General features: G+C 48.2%; 1 protein-coding gene across 1 annotated transcript in view; it reads left to right on the top strand.

Moving 5' to 3' along the window:
• Positions 1–13,765, top strand: part of LOC119970933 (low choriolytic enzyme-like) — a 104,309-nt gene extending 90,544 nt beyond the window's left edge. Inside the window, exons 6-8 of the mRNA XM_038806043.1 lie at positions 8,061–8,178; positions 11,048–11,264; positions 13,700–13,765. Of these exons, the coding sequence (XP_038661971.1) occupies positions 8,061–8,178; positions 11,048–11,264; positions 13,700–13,765 (401 nt within the window). The remainder of the gene's footprint in view (positions 1–8,060; positions 8,179–11,047; positions 11,265–13,699) is intronic.
• Positions 13,766–14,054: the final 289 nt, after the last annotated feature.

Raw genomic sequence — 14,054 nt, 5'->3', positions numbered from 1 at the left:
AAGATGGTGGCCTTGATTAGTGGGCGGGCTCTGTCCGCATAGTTGAGGACCCACTGGGCGTAATAGGAAAAGAACCCGAGGCACCTTTTCAGGGCCTTGGGGCAGTGGGGAAGGGAGAGTTGCAGGAGGGGGTCGGGTCCTAGAACCGCGTTGTCCACAATGTATGCGAGGATGGCTAGTCTGGTTGTGTGGAAAACGCATTTCTCCTTGTTGTAAGTGAGGTTAAGGGTTTGGGCGGTTTGCAGAAATCTCTGGTGGTCGGCATCGTGGTCTTGCTGATCATGGCCGCAGGTGGTGACGTTGTCCAAGCACGGAAATGTGGCCCACAGCCCGTACTGGTCCACCATTCGGTCTATCGTTCTTTGAAAGACCGAGACCCTGTTTGTGATGCCATTTGTGGAGGAAGTGGAAGAGGCAGCCGTCTGCCTCAACGGCTGCGTAGTGGCGGTCCTCCGGGCGGATTGGGAGCTGGTGGTACGCAGACTTCCGATCCATCGTAGAGAATACCCCGTAGTGTGCGATTTAGTTAACCATGTCTGCGATCCGGGGAAGGGGGTACGCATCAAGGTGCGTGTAACGGTTTACGGTTCTTTTGCCCGGTCTTGACGACCACCACCTGAGCTCTCCAGGGACCGAGCAGCGTCTTGCCATGTCTGGATGAATAAACCTCTCCGTGCTCCCGGAGTCGAACAGGCAAGGTGTTTCGTGTCCATTTACGCGGACGGTCATCATGGAACTCCGGAGGTGTTTGGGTCACGACTGGTCCGGGGTGGCTGTGCTGAGTTGAGAGTAGCCAGTGTGGTCGGAGGTGCTGGGGTGGTCCCACGATGGCTGCCCCCGTCGGTCGCAAGTGTTGGGCGGAATTGCAGATGGCGGCCAAGATGGCGGCCCCTGTCAGTCGCACATGTCGGGCAGCGAGGAAGGGGGCATCCAAGATGGTGGCCCCCATGAGTTGCACGTGGCGGGCCGAATGAGCGAGGATGGCCAAGATGACGGCCCCCGTGAGTCGCACACGTTGTGCGGGCTTGGAGATGGCTGCCCCCACGGACAGCACAAGGCCGATGACGAGTCCAGGGGCGGAGCCAGCAGGCAAGCTGCGACACTGCGGGATCTGCGGGCCTGTGAGTCTGAGGGTCGGGCCTTCGATTTTGAGGGTTTGGACCTGGCCAGGCAAACCTTAGCAAAATGTCCTTTTTTTCTGCAGTTGCTGCAGTTCGCGTTCCGGGCCGGGCAACGCTGCCTGGGGTGCTGGTGCTGGCCGCAGAAATAGCAGGGTAGCCGCCGATGTTGGGCGGGCAGCCACGCGGCACAGGCTTGGGGTACTCTTTGGTCGGGGGTCCACGAGGGGGGTCGCGTGATCAGACGGAAACGCGTTGACGCTTTGGAACGCTACTTCTAGGGAGGAGGCTAGCTTTACCGTCTCTTCCAGGTCTAGGACACCTTCCTCGAGTAGGCACTGTCTCACGTAGTTGTACCTGACTCCAGCCACGTAGGCGTCCCGGACAGCAAGGTCCATATGTTGAGTGGCCGTAACGGCCTGGTAGTTGCAACTTCGCGCAAGGACTTTGAGGTCGCGTAGGTACTCCTCCAGCGATTCCCCGGGGCGTTGGCAGCGAGTAGTGAGGAGATGCCACGTGTACACCTCGTTCACTGGCCTTGCATATAGACACTTCAGCATCACGAGGGCGTCTGCGTAGGTGGAAGCTTCCTCCAGTTGTACAGAGATTCGATGGCTCACCCGGGCATGGAGGAGGCTCAGCTTCTGATCGTCGGAGACAGAAGGCGAGGAGGAGGCTGCGAGGTAGGCCTCAAAACATCGGAGCCAGTGCGAAAAAATCCCTTTCGCCTTCACGGCTTGCGGGTCGAGTTCCAGTCAGTCAGGTTTGACGGTCGATTCCATTGTGGTGTTGTAGTCAATTAAATTGATGCGACCATCAATTCACGCGAAACAAGGAGTTGAAGTAAACTGTGGCTTTAATCGACTAGAACAGTGCCTGCCTGCGACTGCTCTGCTACTGAGAGCCACCTACAGGGCTACTGTTTTTTATACCTCCACTCAAGGGGAGGAGCCAGGGGCGGAGCCCACAAAGGCACCAACATGACATATCACAGGTAATATCTTACAATGGTCAATAGGCGGAGCGCTCATGGGCAACAGAGTCGTACAGTTACATACATGGTGAATAGTTAATGCAATACATTCACCACACAAGCATGTCGCCCTATAAGCACTGGCTCATCAGGAGGTGCCCTTCATCAACAGGAAGGGGTTTCACTCCCCCAATATGCAGTTATTGTATGACCACCAGCTGCACATCATGCGCGTTTGCGCTCAATATCCAGGCAGTGTCTTGGCGCACTTTGAGGTTCCTGGCAGCTTCGAGGAGTTCCCTCGAGTGTGGGGTTGGCTATTGGGCAACAGGCTGACATCATAGCTAATTATGCCTATACGAATGCCCCAGTCCGTTATAATGACGTCCATGCAGAAACAAAGAACGTCATTGAATGGTGCATCGGCTGACTGAAGATGCTTTTCCAATGCCAGGACCGCTCTAGGGGGTTCTCTAATATAGCCCCAGGAGGGTCTTGTGCATCATGCTGGTCTGCTGCATCCTGCCCAACATTGTGCAGCGCAGCTGAGACATGCTGGACGAGGATGAAGAATGCCAGGTCTCATCTGATTAGGAGGGTGTCCAGAAAGAACCTGTAAGAAGTCTTATAACACCAGATTAAAGTCAAACAGGTTTGTTTCGAATCACTAGCTTTCGGAGCACTGTTCCTTCCTCAGGCAGCTAGCTCCGAAAGCTAGTGATTCGAAACAAACCTGTTGGACTTTAATCTGGTAATCTGGTGTTGTAAGACTTCTTACTGTGCTCACCTCAGTCCAATGCCGGCATCTCTACATCATGGCTACCATCAGAAAGAAGCAGGCGTGGGCCTGGGTTGGCAAGACAGGTCATCCATCTTGAGCTCCAGGACTGCCGCAAACAGAACAACCTCATCACTCCCGATTTGCCAACTAAGATTTTTGCTTAAACTACAGACTTTAGGCAAACTGAAACACTAGTCTGTGAACTAGCCCAGGACTTCCCCTTTATGCTTTGTGACTGGACTCGTGATATCAGTTTGATAGATTTGGCAAACAGCCATGCAGTGCGTATGAAATTCTGCTCCATTCCAGAAGAAAGGCAGGTTGTGTGAAGAGCTGCATTTTGATCTGAGTTCTGTGAAAAGACATAGGCAGGAAGCAGCTGGAAGGCACTCTCTCTCTTTTCTCTCTCCCAGGCAATTTAAGAGGCTCCTAGTCAGACCTGTGGAAGGACTCCTATTTAAAAGACTGCAGATAGTAGCTAGACCTGTGAATGGGACTACTGGTTTGTAGGATATGAGCAGGCTGTCCCACCAGGTCTGTAGTAATTTAATCCTCTGTCTGAATGGCTTGGAAAAGCCCAATCTGCGTACTCTCTTCACGACACGGGGCAGAATCTCTGCACCGAGGTCAGACCAACAGAAAAGTCTGTAAATTCTCAGGTATTGAGCTCCAGTAATATCTCAGGGAAATGGAGGCTCCATCAAGTGGTTGAAGAATATAATTCACCAACCTCAATCTCCTGTGTGAGGCGCCATGTGATGATCAAAGGACAGAATTACACCAACCTGAATGTCCTGTGTAAATCAATTCCCCAGAGGGTTGCATTCTGAGAAGACAGGCAGCTACAAAGACCAAAACCCCAGCAGCGATCCTCAAATCTCTCATACCTCATCCCTGTTATTCGTTAACCTTTCCCATCCTTACCGTGTGTCCTGTGTCTGTCTGGGTGGAGGTTGGACGCAATTTTGAGAATAGTTAGACGAGTAGACCATTTTGCATTATTTCTATTGTATGTTCACCTTTTACTCATGTTATAAACAGTTTATTAATTTTTGTCTTATAAATCTGGTGCCTGTAACAGTAAAAGACCTCAGGAAAAGACACACTCGCCCAGGGTGTCGGAATAATATGCAGATTTCCAGTGCCGATCCCAACCCTGTTGTATCAAATGTCGGCATGCATTGGAATTGGACAAATTCCACGTGGCGGTTGTGCTCGCTCATTAGCATGTTCTAAATCTCTCCGGGACCAGCGCCGCTGTCGTGCACGTTGAACACTCGTGATTCAGTCCCGGTGTCAGCACTTAAGACTGAATTCTCTGTTTGAAAGACTAGGGGCGCGATTCTCCGCACCCCACGCCGGTGGGAGAATCGCGGGAGGGCCGGGAGAATCACGCCACGCCGCCCTGGCACCCCCCTGTGATTCGCCCACCCCCCCAAAATGGAGTGTCGCGTTTTGCGACAGGCCGCTCGGAGAATCGCCGTTTCTCATGGCGACCGGCGATTCTCTGGCCCTAATGGGCTGAGCGGCCTGCCGAACCCGACCGGTTCACGCCGGCGCCAATCACACCTGTTCGCTGCTGGTGTGAAGAGCGCGTGACCGGTGGGTGTGGGGCCTGTGGGGGGCGGAGGGAGGATCGAGCACCACGGGCGTGCTCAGCAGATGTCTGGCATGCGATCGGTGCCCACCGATCGTCGGGCCGGCGTCTCTAAAAGACGCACTCTTTTCCCTCCGCCGCCCCGCAAGATCAAGCCGCCATGTCTTGCGGGGCAGCGGAGGGAAAAACGGCAACTGCGCATGCACGGGTTGGCGCCGGCCAACCTGCGCATGTGCGGCTGACGTCAATTCGGCGCCGCCGGCCACGTCATTCCCGGCGTGCCGCTTTGACGCACGCGTCAAGGCCCGGCGCGCGGAATGCACGCGCCGCCGCTCCTAGACCCCGGGGGGGGGGGGGGGAATAGGGGGTGAGGAGCGGCCTCCGACGCCGGAGTGAAACACTCCAGGTTTCACTCCGGCGTCGGCTGTTTGTCTCCCTTTGGGAGAATTGCGCCCTAGTGCTGACGCCGGGACTTAATCGCGAGTGTTCTACGTTCGCGAAAGCGATGTCGGTCTCAGAGCAGTTCAGGTCCCTTTAACGGGCTAGTACCAACCACTTGGAACTCATGTGTTTCCAATGCATGCTGACCCTCATCCCAGCCAAGAGGATGGCATTGGTTGCGCTTGAGCATGCTCATCCTGTTGGTGGGTTGGCTGGGGTCAGAGGGTACCTAGGATGGTGACCGCGGGGGGGGGGGGGGGGGGGGGTGGGGGGGGCACCCAAATGACCCGTGGCGCTAAGTCCACAGCGGGCAGTCAGCGGCGTGTGCATCTGCATGGCTGCCTTGTAGGCTGCAGCAATTGTGGTCCATGCCCAGCCCCACGGCCCATCTCCTAGCCGCCCCTCACTACTCTCCCTGGATCTGGCAGATGTGCCCCAGCCAGTGGCACACTGTAGCGATGATGGGCACTCTTCATACCCCCTCGCTCCCCTTCAGCAACCATGGCACCTGTTTCCCGACTGTAAAATACCACAAGTGAATCTCGCCGTCGGTAATTCCTTCTGGTGGAGGCAGAGCATTTTTGGAGACCAGGAACATTCTGGGTCGGGACCATTAATAATATGCCAATGGCGTTTACTGTACAATTTGCATGTCCAAGCCAGTGTGCGACATAGAACGCATTCACCCCACTGTCGAGGGACTAGAACATGGCATTCCATTCTGCGGCTGGTGCCAACCTCCATTTGCAGTTGACGCTGAATTCTCCACCTGATCATATCTCATGATTCCGCGTCGCTGGACGGAGAATCCCGCCATAATCCATCAAATGGAGAATCAAGCCCATAGTCTCCCAAATGGAGAATCCTGCCCCATGTTTAATTGACTTGCTGGAAATATTTGCAGAGATAACAGAAAGCCAGGTAATGCTGTTGATGTGGTGTTCATGGACTTTCAAAAGGCATTTGATGCATTGCCATACAACAGACTTGTAAGAAAAGTTACAGCTCATGGAATAAAAGAGACAGAATTGACTGAATAATTAGAAACAGAGGTCAATGGATATCTTTTGGCTGGAGGAAGGAGTGCTCCAGTGGTCGGTATTGCAACCCTTGCTTTCCTGTGTATATTAGTGATCTAGATTTTGGTGTGCAAGGGACATTTTTAATGTTTGTGGATGTCATGAAACTTGGAATTAATGTAAATTGTGAGGGGAATGTGTAGAACTTCGACAGGACGTAGGGAACTTGGATTGGGCAGATAAGTGGCAGATGACGTTCAATGCAGAGAAGTGTGAAGTGAAACATTTTGAGAGGAAGAACATGGGCAGATGATATAAAATAATGGGTAAAATTCTTAATAGGTGCAAGAGCAGAGGGACCTTGGTGTATATCTGCATAGATCTTTGAAGGACAGATGGAGAGAGCAGTTAATAAGCATATAGTATTCTTGGCTTTATTAATAGGGGCATAGAGTACGAGAACAAGGAGGTTATGCTGAAATTATACAAGACACTAGTTAGACATCAGCTGGAGTATTACCAACATCCTGGGCGCCACACTATACGAAGGATGTGAAAATATTGGAGAGAGTGCAGAATTTAAAGAATCATTCTAGGGATGAGAAACTTCAGTTACGGAATAGTTTGTAGCAGTTCGGACTGTTCTCCTTGGAGAGACAAAGGTGAAGAGGAGATTTGATAGAGGTGTTCAAAATCACAAAGCGGCTAGACAGAGTAGATAGGGAGGATCTGTTCCTGTTTATTAGAAGGACATAGATTTGAAGTGATTTGTAAAAGAAGCAAATGTGATGTGACAAAAAATGTTTTCACACAGCGAATGGTTTTGGTCTGAACTGCACCGCCTGGATATGTGGTGGTAATCGGTTCAGTCGAGGCATTCAAGAGAACATTGGATGATTACTTGAATAAAACAGTGTGCAGGGGTATAGGGAAAAGCAGTGGAATGACACTGTCAAGATGTTCGTTTGGAGAGCCAGTCAGACATGATGGGGTGAATGGCTTCCTTCTGTAACAATTCTGTGATTTCACAATGTTCAGCACCTTTCGCGACTCCACAGATACTGGAACAGTCCATGTCCAAATACAGTCCTGGCCAATATCCAGGCTTGGGCTGACAACTGGCAGATAACATTCGCGCCACACAAGTGCCAGGCAATGAGCACCTCCGACAAGAGAGAATCCATCCACCGTCCCTTTACAATCAATTGCATTACCATCGCTGAATCCCCCATTACCAACATCCTGGGGGTAATCATTGATCAGAAACTGAACTGCACTGGTCACTTAAATACTGTGGCCACAGGAACAGGTCAGAGGCTCGGAATCCTGCGGCGAGTAATTCACCTCCTGACTCCCTGGAACCAGTCTGCCATCTTCAAGGCACAAGCCGGGAGTGTGATGAAATTCTTGCTTGGATGAGTGCAGGTCCACCAACACCCAAGAAGCTTAACACCATCCAGGACAAAAGAGCACGCTTGATTGGTACCCTTTCCACAAAAATTCACTCTGTCCACCACCAACGGACCGCAGCAGCCATGTGTACCATCTACAAGATGCAGGAACTCACCAAGGCTCTTTAGGCAGCACCTTCCAAACCACAACCATTGACATTTAGAAGGACAAGGGCAACAGCCACATGGGAACACTACCATCTAAAGTTCCCCTCCAAGCCACTCACCATCCTGACTTGGAAATTTATTGCTGACCCTTCACTGTCGCTGGGTTAAAATCCTGGACTTCCCTCCCGAAAGGCACTGTGGGTATACATAGGCCTCGGCTCACCACTGCCTTCTCAAGGACAATAAATGCTGTTCTAGCCAGAGATGCTCATATGTGTTTGAATAAAAAAAGGCTCAAGAGTTGTAAGGATAGAAACATAGAAAATAGGAGTGGGAGAGGTCATGAGGCTCTTCAATGCAACTCCGCCATTCATTATGATCATGTCTGATCATCAAATGCAATAGCCTAATCCTGTTTCTCACCCCCCCCTCCCCAAATATCCTTTGTCCCTTTGTTTCAATATGAGAGCAACAAAAACACCAGTTGAGTATGAACGACATGATTTCAAATTGTGGATGACATACTGTGAAAATAATTATTGAATTAAACAAACCGTTTTCCAATTTTGCAGGTGTATCCATGCAAAAACAATTGCAGATGGCTTTTGATGAATTTGGATTTTTGACGTGCATCAAATTTATACGCAGAGCATTTGAGGCTAACTACATTGAACTTGTTTCAAGGTCTGGGTAAGTGGCAAAGATACATGTACAATGAGTTTGGTAGACTCCAACCTGATAGTCAAACATATTTTTGAGAAATCTCGACAGCAATTCGCAATATGTCATCAAAATGTATCCTAGATATGGCAACAAAACGAAACTGTGCAGTTTCTATCTCATGCCTGAAAATTCTAACAGCCATTCCTCTGCCCTCTTTGGTGTTCCCTTGTCACCCCAGGAATTCTGTTTGATCCGATCGTTCCATCCAGTAGTTTCCACATCTGCTGAGAGTTAGCCTGGTTTTTGTAGGTTTTCCATCACATTTAGTTTTACATAGAATTTACAGTGCAGAAGGAGGCCATTCAGCCCATCGAGTTTGCACCGGCTCCTGGCAAGAGCACCCTACCCAAGGTTAACACCTCCACCCTATCCCCATAACCCAGTAACCCCACCCAACACTAAGGGCAATTTTGGACACTACGGGCAATTTATCATGGCCATTCCACCTAACCTGCACATCTTTGGACTGTGGGAGGAAACCGGAGCACCCGGAGGAAACCCACGCAAACACGGGGAGGATGTGCAGACTCCGCACAGACAGTGACCCAAGCCGGAATCGAACCTGGGACCCTGGAGCTGTGAAGCAATTGTGCTATCCACAATGCTACCGTGCTGCCCCATAGTTGATGAAATATCAAATCACCCAAAATGATTTCTATGTCACACAATGTCTATTTATTAAGTAACTAATTGCACCCAAATCAATGCCTATTTCCCAGTAACATGATCAAAATGATCCACTGAGTTTTTAGTATCTTTTAATAATTTGGTTTAAGGCTTTGTTTAAGATCTGAAACTGTCTCAAAAGCTTTACCTCAACTCGATGGGGGCAAATTTCAGCTGGGTTTTCTCAATCGCCCAAGAGCTGCAGCAACTCTGGAAAAAAGCTGAAATGGCGAGAAACGGGACAGCCAGGAGAATCTCAGCAGAAATTTATCCCCAATTTACAATAAAATAATCATTGAGAACTTCAAGCCACATCTGTGCGTTTTGAACATGTGCACCCTTTTCAGATTTTCCAAGTATTTCTTTTCTATCAGCCCAACTCTGCTTGACCATAGAAACTTGTACTTTCCAACCACACGTGTCTCCATCCCAGAATAAAACACTTCCCCTCAATATTCACAGATCCCTTCCTATTCTGAAAATTGCTCCCATTGTTCCTGGACTTGAATTTTCTCCCCAGATCTCAGGACTTATTGCTGAAGTGATCCCAAATACTAGGATGTACCTGAGAGTCCCCAACACTACATTTGCATTATTTCTAGATAAGTCATCTTCTCTTACATTTCCATGTAGGTTTTGGCAATCTTCTACCAAAGAAACACAGGAGCTCAGGAAACACTGGCACAGACATTTATGATGGTTTAGAGCCACCTTGATCAGAGTCCATAGTTTTCTTAACTGAAACCACCCTCTGATCCTGTTTCTCTCCTCACCCTACTGTTCTATTCTGTTCAGTGCCGGGGTGTTTTATGGATTTTTTTGTCGCTCCTAGGAGATTATTTTTAATTATTTTTTTGCGGGCTATGGCCATCGCAGCTAGGTCAGCATTTATTGCCCAACCTTAATTGCCCTTTAGATGGGGATTGTTTTCATTGTAATGCATCAGAGCTGTGTTGCTGGATCACTCACTATTTTACTGTCTGTCCATTTAGTATACATACATGGTCAATCTCAGCAGTGCTGTCTACAGATGGATTGATGAGGAGAAAATCAAATTGATTGTTCCTTTTTATTTGTTTTTTAACCACTCAATGTAGTCTAATGACTACGCACTTCAAGACTTAACGGCACAACCTGGGGTGATGGTGTGGTAATGTCACTGGACTGGTAATCCAGAGGCCCAGTCTATGTTCTGGGGACATAGGTTAACCATAGCAGTTGGCGGTATTTAAATTCAATATATAACTCTTGGACAGAAACCTGTGATGTTGACCATGAAACTATCATTGATTGTCATAAAACCCATCTGGTTCACTAATGTCATTTTGGGTAGGAAATCTGCCTTCCTTACCTGACCTGACCTGACCTACATATAAGGCATGAAACAAACATGTTGGACTTTAACATGGTGTTGTAAGACTTCTTACTAAGTCAAGATCTACAGCAATGTGTTTGACTCTTGTCTGTCTTCTATGGTCGAGCAAGCCACTTATTTCATGGGCAATTAAGGGTGGCCAACAAATGCTGGCCTTGCCAGTGACGCCCACATCCCATGAAATAATTTGTTTTTAAAGATCAGTCAATGGTGGAACTACGGGCCGCATTGGCGTTTGCACCATGGAGGGCAAAGAGCAGCAATTTGCCTCAGCCTTGTTTCAGAGGAAGCTATGAAACTTCACAGGGTCCAGTGTTAATGCTGAGGACTCCCAACGACAAGGACACCCAATTATATGTCACTGCGCCGCACCTCTGGTGGCGTAACCAGCCAGGAGCTCAGGGTACACTGGGGGATAGTGATGGAGGAGTATGGGATACTATTATCAAGACAAGCTAAGACCAATTATGGGTACTGAAAATGGGAAATTACTTGACCCACAAGTATTGACCTAATTTGCCTTGAAAATAAAAGTACACGTAAAAGAAATAGATCCTCAAGTTCTTATGCACGGTAATATTGTGAACTCATTTCTGAAGAATTTGTAACAAAAATATGATTACAATTTCACTGGAAGTATTGAACATTATACCAAACATTCTCAGAAATACACAAAATTGTACTGCATATCGATACCAGAGGAAATTCCTCTCACCAATTAGTATTAATTTAATGAATTTCACTTCTCACATTTGGAAAGATAGAAACATTTATGTAGTGTGTTTTATTTTATAGATGTACATCGACTTTAGGACCAGTAGGAGGGCCACAGATAATATCACTGCAGATACCTGGCTGTCTGAAATTTTCAACAATACAGCATCACTTTATGCACACCATTGGTTTTTATCATGAACATACCAGGAGTGACCGTGATTCCTATATAGAAATCAAATACAATAATATTCGTGCTGGTAAGAACATTCAAAACATTCACTATCAGTCTTATTTTGTACGTTTGGAATGGCATTTCACAATTAAAACAGAAGTATTGTATAGAATAGACTACATGTACAGGGGAGGCACATTACAATTAGAATTTAGGAGGAAGTGGTGGTTTAATGGTAATGTTGCTGCACTTGTAATCCAGAGGCCCAAGCTAATGCTCCACATTCAAATCCCACCACAGCATGTGGCGAAATTTAAATTCAATTGTTAAAATCTGGAATGAAAAGCTAGCCTAATGGTAGCCGCAAAGCCATGTCATAAAACCCATCTGGTTTACTAATGCCCTTTCGGGCAGGAAATTTGCTATTCTTACCTCTCCTGGCGTACATGTTACTCCAGACCCACAGCAATGTGCCTAACTCTGAAATGGCTTAGCAAGCCACACAGTTGTACCAAACCGCTCTGAAATCTAAAAGGAATGAAACGGGACAGACCACCTGGCATTGAACTAGGCACTGGAAATAAACATTATAAATAATGTTCATAAATAACGAGCACACCCAGTGCTGTCGGTCCTGCAAAGTCCTCCTTAAGAGTGTAGACTCCCTAAAGTGCAGAAGTTCGGCCCATCGACTCTGCACCAACCCTCCAAAAGAGCACTCTACCTATGCCCGCTCCTCCGCCCTAACCCAGTAACCCGGCACATTGATCATGGCCAATCCGCATAACTTAAATGGCAAATTTTTGAATTTCATAAGACAGATGTAAAAATCCAAATTGTTTATTATTTTAATAAAAAAGAACCCTTAGAACCATAAAATCCGTAAAGTGCAGAAGGAGGCCATTCAGTCCATCGAATCTGCACCGATTCCAAAGAGCACTCCACCTATGTCCACTGCCCCGCCTTACTCCTACTATCTCATGCATAGATAACCCACCTATCCTGCACATCTGTGGGAGGAAACCTGCCCAGAGGAAACCCACAGACACGAGGAGAATGTGCAAACTCCACACAGACAGCCACCAAAGGCCAGAATCGATCCCGGGTCCCTGGTGCTGTGAGGCAGCAGTGCTAATCATTGTACCACCATGCCACCGTGGGGGCCTGTGCCAAAATTGGGAGAGTTATCTCACAAACTAATCAGGCAATAGTCTGTCACAATCATATTCACCAAATCATGCCTTACAGATAAGATCCCAGAGTACCATCACCAACCCTGGGTATGTCCTGTCCCACCGGCAGAACAGACCCATCAGAAGTCTCATGGCATCAGCTCAGATGTGGGCAAAGAAACATCCCACTAGTTAACTCGGCTGGTGAATCAGTACCCCTCCATGTTGAAGCACTGAGGGTGGTAGGGGCTCAAAATGTACTCTAGGTAGGGCAGTTCAAGTAGTACCATCACAGACCAAGCTGGCCGGGCCCTAAAGGACATAACTGCTAGACGGCAGCAGTGGTATACAGTCGGGAGGGAGCTGCCCTGGGAGTCATGAACATTGGTTGTAGACCCTATGAAGTCTCATGGCTTCAGGTTAAACATGGACAAGAAAACTGCCGGCTGATTACCACGTACCCCCCACCATCAGCTGATGAATCAGTACTACTCCATATTGAACACCACTTGGAGGAAGCACTTAGGGTGGCAAGGGTGCAGAATATGCTCTGGATGGGAGACTTCAATCTCCATCGCCAAGAGTGACTCAGTTGTACCACCACAGAGGTGGCCGGGTCCTAAAGGTCTTAGCTGGTAGACTGGTACTGCAGCAGGTGGTGACGGAACCAACAAGAGGGAAAAACATACTTGACCTCATCCGCACCAACCTGCCTGTGTAGATGCATCTGTCCATGACAGTATCGGTAGAAGTGACCACCTGACAGTCCTTGTGGAGACAAAGTCCTGTCTTCACATTGAAGATACCCTTTGTCATGTTGTGTGGCACTACCACCGTGCTAAATGGGATAGATTTTGAACAGATCTAACAACTCAAGACTGAGCATCCATGAGGTGCTGTGGGCCATCAGCAGCAGCAGAATTGTATTCAGTCACAATCTACAATCCCATGGCCCGGCATATCCCCCACTCTAACATTACCACCAAGCCAGGGGATCAACCTTGGTTCAATGAAGAGTGAAGGAGGGCATGTAAGGAGCAACCCCAGGCATATCGAAGAATGAGGTGCGAATCTGCTGAAGCTACAATACAGGATTACTTGCGTTATTAGACAAAGCTAAGTGATCTGACAGCCAACAGATCAGATCTAGGCTCTGCAGTTCTGCCACATCCAGTTGTGAATGGTGGGGGATAATTAAACAACTCACTGGAAGAGGACACTCCACTAATATTCCCATCCTGTATGCAAATGCTTCAGCCTTGTCTGTTGCTTAAGAGCAAAACTGACCTCCAACAAACACAACCATCTTCCTTTATGTTAGGCATGACACCCCCTGAGTTTCCCCCTGATTCCCATTAACTTTAGTTTTGCTACGGTTCCTTGCAGCCACACTTGGTCAAATGCTGCCTTGATGACGAGGGCAATCTCTCTCAGCCGCAACTTTTGAGTTAAACTCTTTCCATGTTGGACTAAAGCATCAGAACAAAACACAAAGCTAAAGCATTTGAAAAAATCTTTAGCCAGAAGTGCTGAGTGGATGATCCATCTCTGCCTCATTTGGAGGTCCCCTACATAATGGATGCTAAATCAGTTCATTCTACATGATATTAAAGTATGGCTGAGTATGGCTGAAGGTACTAGATGCTGCAAAGCCTGTGGGCTCTGTCAATATTCCAGCACAGTACTGAAGACTTGAACTATCTGTGCCCCGAGCCAAGCCGTTTGTGTTCAGCCACAACAC

Source organism: Scyliorhinus canicula, chromosome 9 (genome assembly GCF_902713615.1).
Source record: "Scyliorhinus canicula chromosome 9, sScyCan1.1, whole genome shotgun sequence".
Lineage (NCBI taxonomy): Eukaryota > Metazoa > Chordata > Chondrichthyes > Carcharhiniformes > Scyliorhinidae > Scyliorhinus > Scyliorhinus canicula.
The sequence above is the reverse complement of the archived record's forward strand: the minus strand, read 5'-3'. Positions and strand labels throughout refer to the sequence as shown.